The sequence below is a fragment of the Syngnathus scovelli genome, chromosome 11 (genome assembly GCF_024217435.2).
Source record: "Syngnathus scovelli strain Florida chromosome 11, RoL_Ssco_1.2, whole genome shotgun sequence".
Taxonomy (NCBI): Eukaryota; Metazoa; Chordata; class Actinopteri; order Syngnathiformes; family Syngnathidae; genus Syngnathus; species Syngnathus scovelli.
Window position 1 is genome coordinate 6,132,708 of NC_090857.1, and position 11,156 is coordinate 6,143,863.

The window sequence follows — 11,156 nt, forward strand, 5'->3', positions numbered from 1 at the left end:
GGACTACCGTATTTTCCGGACTATAAGGCGCACCTGACTATAAGGCGCACCTTCAATATATGGCCCATTTTAAAACTTTGTCCTTATATAAGGCGCACCGGACTATAAGGCGCACCATTAATGCATCATGTCAGATTTTTAATCCAAATCAAATCACTCTTCATTTGATCATTTTTTTATTTCAACTTCAGACGCAACAAATTACTTTATAATCACAAAATAATGATCCATGGTCTTTTTGATTCATGATTCATAGTCTTCAGCAGGCCACTTATGATTGATTTCATGACACAATGCTTCAGGCCAGTTTAAATTTAGGAATTTGGTCCATATATAAGGCGCACCGGACTATAAGGCGCACTGTCGGCTTTTGAGAAAATTTTAGGTTTTTAGGTGTGCCTTATAGTCCGGAAAATACGGTACATATGTAGCATTACACTGAAACATTGAAATGACTCTAAATCTTTGATGATAGTTCAAACTTTTTACTTTGTGTTGAGTTGATAAAAGTGCAATCTTGCACGCATGTGAGGTAGGCAGGGCGGCATGCGGGCCACCAATGACCAAAAACTTTGCCCAACAGGTTCCACTGGTGGCATCTAATGCAAGTGACCTGCTGAAAGATAGTGACGGACATGAAAATGACCTAAAAAAAAATTGCAAACTTCCCACTTTGGGTGTCAATATCTTAGGCAACTAATTACAACAGCCTGGATGAATCAGTAACTATATACGGTTGCTTTGTCATGAGAACTCTGTGGTCACGCCTACTTGCTGTGGACTGGCCCACATTGTCATACATCAAACTCACAAGCTGCCAGAGGACCAGAACTTGTCCGTTTGCGCTTCTGCAACCACGCTGGCTGATACAATGAGCTGGTTGGATGTGATCGCTCACCCGCTGTGGATGGTAATTACGCTGCTGCTGTGGATGGTGGTGCGCTCACAGCGGAGAGGACCTTGGGACCCACGTGCTTGTCCCACGCAGCTCAAAGGGAAGACGGCGATCGTGACAGGGGCCAATTCAGGTCTGCTTGGCTCTCATGATTCTACCAATATGGCTACTATAGAGTTAGCAATCCTGTAAAAAAATGTTTATGTCAAATTCAATATTTGTTATACAAGTTCAAGATATGTTGACTAGCTCAAATATGATTATTTTGGGATTAATACAAACCCTTATATGAGACATTCAAAAAAGTCATGATCAAGAACGTGATTTATTTTTCAGCTATAATAACACAAATGTAAAGTTAGGCAAGGCAAGTTTATTTGTATTGCACATTTTTTTGCTGCGTCTCCTGTTGGGTAAATACATGCATCAACAACTTGCTCAGTTTTGTTGATAATACTTTAAACTCTAGTCTACTTTTTTATCTTGACCAGTTTTACATTGCTGTCTCCAGCTAGTCTAAACAAATGATGTGACTCAACTGGTTGCAGAAATATTTATCAGGTGAAAGAATTTCTGAGTGTTGTTTGATAGGATCAGCATGCAAGAACTTTTGCATTTTTGTCAACACCGTCATTAAAACCAAATGATTACACTGCTACTGTTTTTTTTTTTTTTCTTCTGCTCTTAGGGATTGGAAAGTTCATCGCCATGGACTTTGCTCGCAGGGGCGCCCGTGTCATTCTGGCTTGTCGAAGTGTGTCCCGTGGAGCCGCAGCTGTGAAAGAAATTCAAGCAAAAACAGGAAACCCTGACGTCCACGTGCGTCAGGTGGACCTTTCTTCTCTGGACTCTGTCAGAGATTTTACTAAAAAAATTCTGGAGGAAGAAAGCGCCCTTCACATCCTCGTCAACAATGCTGGAGTATCAGGTGATACGCTGACGCAGAAATATAAATCGCACGTCATATTTGTGATTCATTCTAAAAATTTCCAACTCATGTGAGTACAGTTCCCCAAAAAGTTTAAGAATGTGGAAGTGTCAGTTTATGGGTCCTTTATTTCTGTTTACATTATGAATTGTATATTCAATTCCCTCCAACAGGTTTACCCCGGCAGATTACCAAAGATGGACTTGATGTTTCTTTCGCAACCAATCATTTGGGGCCATTTCTTCTCACCAACCAGCTCGTAGGTACGATTAGAGAATGTCTATTACTGCTTGTGTCAATTGAGGTTTGAATGTTCCCTAACTAACCGAAAAAAAAGGTTTATTTGTGATAAGCAGGCCACTCACTCCCCTCCCTCCCCCTTCTGATTCTTTCAGACCTGATGAAACGCTCAGCTCCAGCACGTATTGTCACCGTCAGCTCTGTCAACCACAAAAAGGGTGAAGTGGACTTCTCTCATTTTCACGGGGAGAATGTAACTTACGAGCTTGATCGGGTTTACAATCACACCAAGCTGCACAATATCATCTGCACGAATGAGTTTGCACGGAGGCTTCAAGGATCAGGTTGGGCTCTCGTGACTTTGAATTCTATTTATTAGCTTTGATCATTTTGTTTACATGCATGTGTGCGTGGGTCATGTTCATGGAGACGTCACCGCCAATTCAGTCCACCCTGGTGTCGTCCTGACGGGAATGATGAGGCACTATCCCTTCAGAATTCGTTTTATCTTCAACCTCATTGGACAGTTCTTTTTCAAGGTGAGTGCTTTGGATGTCAGTTTTCAGCATTCAAAGTGATTTTTTTTGGTTTGTTTTTATTTGACCATTCTTTCCCATCTCCGCAGTCAGCAGAGGAGGGGGCAGTCAGCGTTATTTACTGCGCCGTGTCAGAAGAAGCAGAAGGCATAAGTGGAAAGTATTTTGACAGCGATTGCGCCCTTGTCCTCCCCGCCCCTTTAGCCAGAGACACAGCCCTGGCAGTCAAGGACTTTGAGATCTGCGAAAGACTGACATCTAAGCTGTGAAACAATGCTTCTCCTGATAACAGAAAGGAGCTCCACTTTCATGTGTTGTTGTTCAAGTGACTGCACAGGCTTTCAAGCACTCAGGTTCATTCAGTTATATTTAATGCAACTTTGTAAAGTCAATATATGCTATATACTGTTTTAAAATTTTTAAAGTTGTAAAGGGTATATTTAACATTTGAATTTCAATATCTGATTGATAACAGCAGGGTTTTTGAAACTTGGACCATAAGACATTTATCAATATAAATACAAATGAAAGTGAGCTACATAAAAATGATCCTTGTAGCGATTGTTACAAAAAAAAGAATTAATTGCAATTTTCTATTACTATTGCGCAATATTTCAGAACAGGTCTGAGGTTGGTGTGGAAAATACAACATAGGCTCTATTTAGTTAAACATTTTTTTTTCCCTTTATTGACTAATATATTAAAAGAAAATATAAGAGCATTCATTCTTTGACGAATTCATACAGCATTTTTATCTTCTGTTCCCCAGCACACTACTCAACTCTAAAGACAAAAAATGGGAGACAACACAATTATTATTATTATTACGTTTCAGCATGAGAGTCATCTTTGGTTCATGAAGTCACTTAAAGGTCAAGAAAGATTTTAGTTCTGGAAAAAGTGAAGTACCTTACCGTCGCTACATTTCATGGATGAGCTCCTCGAGCACAGGAGCGACATGGTCCAGCTGTTTGGGTGAAAGACGCACGGTGATGTCCACTGTTTTGTCCTGTACGCATGCAAAGAGAATTAACATTTAATATTACACAACACAATGGCGGCGTCTGACGTTCACGCACTGGATTTCCACCATGCTCTACTTGGGGAAGCTGTTGGACGGCAACTTCTTCAAACTGGCCATCCTCTGACCGAGGCTCCATGTCCTTTCTACCCTCGCGCTCCTGGAGAGCAGACACCCAAACACAAAATATTTTGATTGATGAACTGGTTTTCCAAACTTGTTTCAGATGACTTATTCAAATACAATCCAATCATCTTACTTTCATCAGCATCATCTCCTTGGGGCTGAAGAAGGTGATGTGTCCTTGTGTCCTCTCAACCAGCAACGCCACAAGGCACGCCAGTACCACACAGATAGCAACAGCTCCACGCATGCTCAATCCGTTCTGTACTGGGAAAATGTAAAGATGAACAAGCTCATTGGATCTCATCAACTTGAACACTTGTGTGGGAGAGTCACGCTAGAAGAAATACGTTCCTGTGGCAATCATGACAAGACAAAAGAAGTAAACGACAAAATGTTGCATGCTTACGTGTTGTTTGAACTTTGATCAGTTGGTCCCCGAAGCGTGTTAAAAGATGAGAAGAGCGTCTCCTGCCTGAATGAGAACTTGTCCCCGTCAGCCTTTATATCAAGGCGCTCCTGATGGCCCAGCATTTTACCATCCTCCCTGACATCCGCTCCTCAACAGGCTCCTTCGCAAACATTCTCATCCAGACTCATGGAAACAAAGATATTACGCATTAATTGGGCAATTTTTGTGGAAGGGGAGCTGGGTAGACTCAATGTATAAGAATGTTGTCCTTTGGGGAGACAGATTTGCTTTTGGATCAACTCATTGCAGAAAAACATGATTTAATTTTGCATACCACATCTCGTCTGTGTGAAGGTCTGTTGTACCTATGTGTCCTCAGAAGTCGGTCATAAATTGTCTGCTTCTAAGAATAAGCCAACATGCTGTGACATTTATGACATGCCAGTAATATAATGTGGCGCACATAAAGGCTGACATGCATGTGCTCCTAAGAAACCCTGCAACGCTACAGAAGTTAATGATGCTTTTCCTCAAATCCACCACTTGACCGTGTTCCTGCAAGGTGGTGAGGTATTAGAAAACACTCTGCAGAAACGGTCTAAAAACGTCACACCGTCATTGTATCCCAATGATTCAAGTACATAAGTAGTGTGCATTGGCAAAATGAAATGTAGGCCTGACGTCAGAGCTCTTATATGAAATTTACCCTTCCTGAATGTTAGGTCTAGATAGTGTTTAACCATCATTTATTTATTTATTTATTTATTTATTTATTTATTTATTTATTTATTTATTTATTTATTTATTTATGCTGCGGTCCAAAGTGGTCCCGACATCGTCCAGGCGCATCTAAGGCGGTCCCGGCGTCGTCCAGGCACAACTAAGGTGGTCCCGGCGTCGTCCAGGCGCACCCAAGGTGGTCCCGGCGTCATCCAAGGTGCATCCAAGGTGCATCCAAGGCGCATCCAAGGCGCATCCAAGGCAGTCCTGGCATCATCAAGGCGCACCCAAGGTGGCCCCGCCGTCGTCAAGGCACATCCAAGGGGCATCCAAGGCGCATCCAAATAGACAAGATAAACACATTTTTCATGAGAGATACCTTTAAAATTTACCATATGTAGGAGCAAGCCTATAAACAGTTCTAACAGTTAAATTGTCAAATAAATAAAATACTAGATGAAAAAATGTCAAAATAACTTTTTGCCCTCTTTAGTAATGCCTTTCATTACTAGAGTAACGTGTAACGCCTTGATGTTGTTTTCATACAACCACTAGGTGGCACGAGAAGCAAACCAGCTTCTTTACTCTATCTCGCGATGTTTCTGGTCTCGCGATATTCTGGCTCATAGACGTCGAGCACCAGAGTGACTGTGCTGTCTTTTCACAAGAGGACGAGCATCGCAACGCACACGCGACGTGTGCAGCTGAGATTCATCGATCATGGTAAAAAAAAACAAGTTAGATACATGAATGACTTGGCTTCAAACTTAGTTTTCTTCAGTATTGTTGACGTGCAGTTATTGCTATGCATGTTGTTTACCAAAAAGTCGTCGTTTTCATCTGGGCATTTCAAGGCCTTTTCCGTCTGAGCTAAGTTATTAAGCTAAGCTAGCTGCTTGCAGACTGGCTTTTCGCGAAAGTGCGTCACGTCGCTTTCAACCAAAGAATCGCTTTCGCTGACAGTAAATGAACAGCTTCTTATGTTGTAGAAATATAAACTTGAGATTTTAAGTTCAGATGACTGCGGAAAATGTAGATTATAAACTTGTAGCATGCATTAGCTGTTTGCTGCTCCACCCGAAAGTGTTTGCACACGTGGTGCCATGGTTAACACGTGGTGCACCGACGTGGTCCGAAAGATATTATACTTTACCTTGCATATTTTTATCTGTAATGGGTTTCCATTTGAACATGCAGTTTTATAATGCATTTTACCAGATTTATCTTATATTAACCAGTTTTCGTAGATCGTATTTATAATGCAATGTAAATCCTTAGTGCTTCAGAGAGTACAAAATTGCTTAGCTCAAAAGCAAATCAAACAACAAGAAACTGTTTTAGCCAGAACAACACCCATCCTGGATTATTGATGAAATAGTTAATGATTCAATATTTGCATTTAAGGTACTGTTACACGTGTTGTTCGAGCATGCGTCCGGCTACGCGTTGTTTGCAGTCAAAGAAGTTGAGGAGATCAGCATGCTGCTGCCTCAGGTAGGTCAAATTACCTTGCTACTTTATTGTTTGACGCGTTCATGCAAGACTCAATGCCAAGTGTGTGTTTCAGGTGGAGCAGAGTGTGCTGAGTCTGGCCAAATTCAACAACATGGTGAGCCTGGCTGCCTTTTTCCCTTTTAAGTCGGCTCAAGCTGCCCTGGAGAACATAAATGCTGTTTCTGAAGGTAAGTTAACTTGCATTGAGTTTAAACTCATGCAAGAATATTTATCCCATCAGTAATTGCCTTATTATACTCAGATGTGGTGATGTTTTCATATCTGTCAATCCCCTGAATGACTGTGCTGACAGCCTTATAAACCTGAACATCTGAGTTTACTTACTTGTAGGGGGTGAAAAGGAAAATACTTTTTGTCAAACCAGAGGTTTGATGTAATATTTAAACGTACCGGTGAGAGGCAGTGTGGCGCCACATGGCACCAAGACTGCCAGAAAAAAACGCATGAAATTGAATGCACTCCGCCAGTGATTGCCAACTGGTGATCTGCTGCCCTCTAGTGGTCCGTAGAGGAATTGCAGGTAGACCGTGGAATTGGAAATAGAAAATAGTTGACTTATTTTTTCAATTAAATTAGACTTGGTTCATTTTCCAGCTAATTTAGTGAATCATAAACACATCCAACTTATGTCAAATGTAGCTGAAATTCCCAAAATAGACATACAGATGCAAATAAATAACCTGTGTAGGCTTATCCTTTAGTGCAAAATTAGATAATACTCCACCAAAGCAGCAGTCCCCGAGTTGCCTCTTGGTTATAATGGTGGTCCCTTGGACAAAATCAGTTAAGCCATTGCGATGGGCTAATTTTCCAGTCAATTTGTCAAGCTTAATATTGTCCTTCCTTTTTGCAGGGGTGGTTCATGCTGACCTCAAGTTGTTCCTTGAGACAAATATTCCTAAATCTGGAAAGAAGAAAGCAACACTGGGAGTCGGAGATGTCAAAATTGGTGCTGCCTTACAAGAAGAATTTGGTTTTTCCATCCAGACCAGTGGTGTTGTGGCAGAATTAATAAGAGGTTTGTATTAATTGTGACGACATGTTGAATTTGTGCTTCCGCTGCGCATTTTTAATAAAATAATACACGGTTAGTTTATGATGCAACTGTATCACCCTGACTACCTGTGAAGGTTCATACTGAAAATCTGAACAGCCGTTTCCTCACGTGACGGCTGACTGCTCAAATTGATGCAATCCAACCTTTGCTTTGCTTTCCTGTGTGTTCTGTCAGGGATTCGCCTTCACTTCCACAAGCTGGTAAAGGGGCTGACAGCTGTGGCGGCCTCCAAGGCCCAGCTGGGTCTAGGCCACAGTTACTCTCGAGCCAAGGTTAAATTTAATGTCAACCGGGCGGACAACATGATCATCCAGTCCATTGCGCTGTTGGATCAGCTCGACAAGGACATTAACACGTTCTCCATGCGTGTCCGGTAAGTGAATCGCCCAATATTGTAGTTGTTATGCTGGAAACCTCGGTACAAATTTCTTGGGGGAAACGCTGGGCTGGCTGAAGAAATAAATGAAACACTGATGGGTAACAAAGAACCAAAACAACATTTGTCTCTTTTTCAGCGAATGGTACGGTTACCACTTCCCCGAGCTGGTGAGGATTGTGCCAGAAAACTCGCTGTACTGCCGCTTGGCTCAGCTCATCGGTAACCGGAAAGAGTTGACGGATGAGAGCGTGGCGAGCCTGGAGGAGGTGGTCATGGACAACGCTAAGGCGCAGGCCATCCTCGACGCGTCCCGCTCCTCAATGGGTTAGTCCTGATGTGATGCGTTTGCCAACCACGCCCCTTTAGCACACACCTTGGACCAACAAATGTCTCTGGTGATACACACAAGGGGGTAGAGAAAGTCTCTCAAAAAACCTGTAGTGGCGGCAGTCCACCTCACTGCGGTTCCTGTCGGGAGAAACAGTTCGTGTTGCGAGCATTCAGTGTGTGACTAACAAATAGGGAATCAGGTTTGTGGGTGAATGGACCCTGAACGTTTTTATTTTTTTGTGCAGGAATGGACATTTCGCCTATTGACCTGATCAACATTGAGAGGTTCTCCAATCGTGTGGTGTCTCTGGCGGCGTATCGTCTGGAGCTGCAAGAGTACTTGCGCTCCAAGATGAGCCAAGTGGCCCCCAACTTGGCTGCATTGATTGGAGATGTGGTGAGCTTCTTGGATTTCCTTGCTTTCATACAACAAATGAGACCAATGATGTTTTACCAATAATCTGTCAATCCTCTGACTGGTTGTGCGGATAAACTTCCGGTGCTGATGGTCCAACTTGTCTTGCCGGGCTTAATTCTTCTGAAGAAAAATGCTCCCAGTATTCAATATTTCTGTTTTCCAGGTGGGCGCTCGTCTAATCTCCCACGCCGGCAGTCTGACCAACCTGGCAAAGTACCCCGCCTCCACCGTCCAGATCCTGGGAGCGGAGAAGGCCCTGTTCAGGTACCTGGGGCGTCCCTCCCTGCAGGGCAGAGCTGTGGTTGCAGTGATGGCAGGGCTGGGCCGGAGCAGAGCGGGGTGACCCGAGAAGACCGCTTGGTCTTGTCGGGGGTGATCCCCGCCCCCCCATTGCATCCCAAAGTCTGAGCAACCACAGGCAGCACTGAGATAGATGAGAGCAAAATGGTTAGAGGAGCAGCTTGCCACAGAATACATTTTTAAAACCTTGTCAGGATCTGCATTGCGCTTAGTAAATTGCCAAAGTCAACATTGGCCTTTGGTTCATCAGTCTTTATTTCACGTTAATCGCTCCCGCCGTGTGAAAGCAGCTGTAATTTTGCACAGAGCCCTCAAGACTCGCGGCAACACCCCCAAGTACGGCCTGATCTTCCACTCGACCTTCATCGGCCGCGCCGCCGCCAAGAACAAGGGCCGCATCTCCAGATATCTGGCTAACAAGTGCAGCATTGCCTCGCGCATCGACTGCTTCTCCGGTGAGAGACCTCAAATGCCCACTTATACTTCTAGTGTTGACTCTGCTATGATTACTATTTTTCGTCAACAGCATTCATCCTTTGGGTTGATGTTGAAAAAGTTTTTTCTGAGCTTGATCGCAATTATACAAATTTATTGAAACTTGTGTTGCTTCGGTAACATTCATTTTGGGTTTTGGCCTCCTTTCAGAAATGCCCACCTGCGTGTTTGGTGACAAACTGCGTGAACAGGTGGAGGAGCGCCTGGCTTTCTTTGAAACTGGCGACCTACCGCGTAAGAATGTCGACGTGATGAAAGAGGCCATGGATGAGGTGAGTTACTTCTTATTGTCACTTGTGCAGTTAACGCTGTGGATGATGATCAAGTTGTTCCTGATAAAAACTGAGGGTTAAAACTGATTTAATGAGCCTGACACGTCATTGATTATGAAGCTTTCAAAAGTAATGACCCACAAAGTGTTGATCATTTTTGGTCTCTAACAGGCGACCACGGCTGCTGAAGTGATGCGTAAACAGGAAAAGAAGCGCAAGAAGCGTGAAAAGAAGCAAGCGCTCCTTGAAAATGGAGAAGAGAATGGCGACAGCAAGGTACTTGCGTCTCCTACTAAAACTGATACGCTGGTTTGATAGGAGGTCTGACCTGTTGCCTGTGGTTCGGTCTCAGAAAACACCATGCAAGAGAAATTTGACTCCGAACCATTGGCAGGCCCAAATCAGTGGGCTTGATCACTGAAGCGAGTCATACAATTTGATATAACTTGCTGTAAATACATGCCTCATCATTTTGATAGCTTACTTGAGTACGAAAATGGTAAAGTGGCTGTGTCTTAATTCTAGGTTAATGGTGACTCTGAAACACCCGGGAAAAAGAAAAAGAAACGTGCGGCTGAGGAAGAGGTGGAAGTCCAGGCTGCAGAGAACGGAGCAGGTGATGCTTCCACCAAGAAAAAGAAACGAAAGTCTGAGCCTCAGGAGGCTGCTGTGGTAGAGGCTGAGGAGGACACTGACACGCCGGCCAAGAAGAAAAATAAACGAAAGTCGGGCGTCATTAAAGCTGAGCCAGTGGAAGTCATCCCAGAAACTCCAGTGTCTGAGAAGAAAAAGAAAAAGAAAAAAAATGTGGAGTGAAGAATGGGATGGATTGACTCCAGACTGAATTATATTTGTGTATAGATCACTTTATTCATGTCCTTTTTTTTGGACTGTACAGATGCTTTACCCGTGCCTTGCATTATCAAAAATTGACTTGTACTTATGTAAATAAATCTTCAGTTCTTTACAAAAACTTTTTTTTTGTTCCAATGTGCCAAGTTTTCTATACAAACAAGTTCAAAGTTCAGTACACAAAATTTAAAATGAACTGGCTCAGATCATAATTCATATTTGAACTTTTTAGAACAGTTTATTGTTAAAATAATTTTAAAGGTCATAGTTCTTTGTAAATAAAAATGACCATGTATTGGAAGACTTGTTTTTTAAAAAAGAAATGACAAGCATGCACACTTTGCTTTTGGAACAGAATGAGAATGTACAGTACAGCTTTTTGTTCAAAGAAACTGACCATGTATAGTAAGGCTTTCTTTGTAAAGAAGCAAAAAGATGACTTATGGTAAGGCGAGTTGCACAGGAACACCTGAAAATGGTGGTGTACCTAATAGTGTGTCTGAGTGACGTCACAGATCAAACAGCCAGTCAGAAAGTGGAGGTAGACCTTTGTTTTTTTTAATAAATCATATAATCAAAAATCATGGTCAAAGGCCACTTTATTAGGGAAATATGGTCAAAGGTCATAAGTGTCAAGCTCTAGTCCTCAGGGCCGCGTTCCAA

General features: G+C 42.7%; 3 protein-coding genes and 1 non-coding gene across 4 annotated transcripts; 3 read left to right on the plus strand and 1 right to left on the minus strand.

Moving 5' to 3' along the window:
* Nucleotides 1-633: 633 nt before the first annotated feature.
* zgc:64106 (uncharacterized protein LOC393348 homolog) lies at nucleotides 634-4,151 on the plus strand. Its single transcript, XM_049734977.2, has 6 exons — nucleotides 634-1,028; nucleotides 1,584-1,823; nucleotides 1,997-2,086; nucleotides 2,219-2,407; nucleotides 2,493-2,602; nucleotides 2,689-4,151. Exons 1-6 carry the CDS (start codon nucleotides 872-874, stop codon nucleotides 2,866-2,868), a joined length of 966 nt encoding a protein of 321 aa, XP_049590934.1. The 5' UTR covers nucleotides 634-871; the 3' UTR covers nucleotides 2,869-4,151.
* Nucleotides 3,254-4,004, minus strand: mlnl (motilin-like). The gene is made up of 4 exons (XM_049734983.2): nucleotides 3,880-4,004; nucleotides 3,679-3,780; nucleotides 3,514-3,608; nucleotides 3,254-3,382 (listed from the first exon to the last, which is right to left on the minus strand). Exons 1-3 carry the CDS (start codon nucleotides 3,991-3,993, stop codon nucleotides 3,519-3,521), a joined length of 306 nt encoding a protein of 101 aa, XP_049590940.1. The 5' UTR covers nucleotides 3,994-4,004; the 3' UTR covers nucleotides 3,254-3,382; nucleotides 3,514-3,518.
* Nucleotides 4,152-5,477: 1,326 nt separating the features above from the next.
* Nucleotides 5,478-10,614, plus strand: nop56 (NOP56 ribonucleoprotein homolog). The gene is made up of 12 exons (XM_049734970.2): nucleotides 5,478-5,598; nucleotides 6,280-6,369; nucleotides 6,443-6,557; nucleotides 7,244-7,408; nucleotides 7,622-7,820; nucleotides 7,963-8,150; nucleotides 8,402-8,553; nucleotides 8,738-8,838; nucleotides 9,181-9,329; nucleotides 9,520-9,641; nucleotides 9,813-9,917; nucleotides 10,167-10,614. The coding sequence occupies exons 1-12, from the start codon at nucleotides 5,596-5,598 to the stop codon at nucleotides 10,455-10,457; spliced, it is 1,680 nt and encodes a 559-aa protein (XP_049590927.1). The 5' UTR covers nucleotides 5,478-5,595; the 3' UTR covers nucleotides 10,458-10,614.
* LOC125977937 (small nucleolar RNA SNORD57) lies at nucleotides 9,679-9,745 on the plus strand. The gene has a single exon (XR_007484783.1). It is a non-coding gene; the product is annotated as a small nucleolar RNA SNORD57 (small nucleolar RNA).
* Nucleotides 10,615-11,156: the final 542 nt, after the last annotated feature.

Excerpts from the sequence above, each read along its gene's own strand:
- zgc:64106 (XM_049734977.2), top strand. The coding sequence starts at position 872 with ATGAGCTGGTTGGATGTGATCGCTCACCCGCTGTGGATGGTAATTACG. Across the intron at positions 1,824-1,996 it reads CAACAATGCTGGAGTATCAG|GTTTACCCCGGCAGATTACC; the intron begins GTGATACGCTGA and ends TCCCTCCAACAG. Across the intron at positions 2,087-2,218 it reads TCTCACCAACCAGCTCGTAG|ACCTGATGAAACGCTCAGCT; the intron begins GTACGATTAGAG and ends TGATTCTTTCAG.
- mlnl (XM_049734983.2), bottom strand. The coding sequence starts at position 3,993 with ATGCGTGGAGCTGTTGCTATCTGTGTGGTACTGGCGTGCCTTGTGGCG. Across the intron at positions 3,781-3,879 it reads AGGAGATGATGCTGATGAAA|GAGCGCGAGGGTAGAAAGGA; the intron begins GTAAGATGATTG and ends TCTGCTCTCCAG. Across the intron at positions 3,609-3,678 it reads TAGAGCATGGTGGAAATCCA|GACAAAACAGTGGACATCAC; the intron begins GTGCGTGAACGT and ends GCATGCGTACAG.
- nop56 (XM_049734970.2), top strand. Across the intron at positions 6,558-7,243 it reads CATAAATGCTGTTTCTGAAG|GGGTGGTTCATGCTGACCTC; the intron begins GTAAGTTAACTT and ends TCCTTTTTGCAG. Across the intron at positions 9,330-9,519 it reads GCGCATCGACTGCTTCTCCG|AAATGCCCACCTGCGTGTTT; the intron begins GTGAGAGACCTC and ends GCCTCCTTTCAG.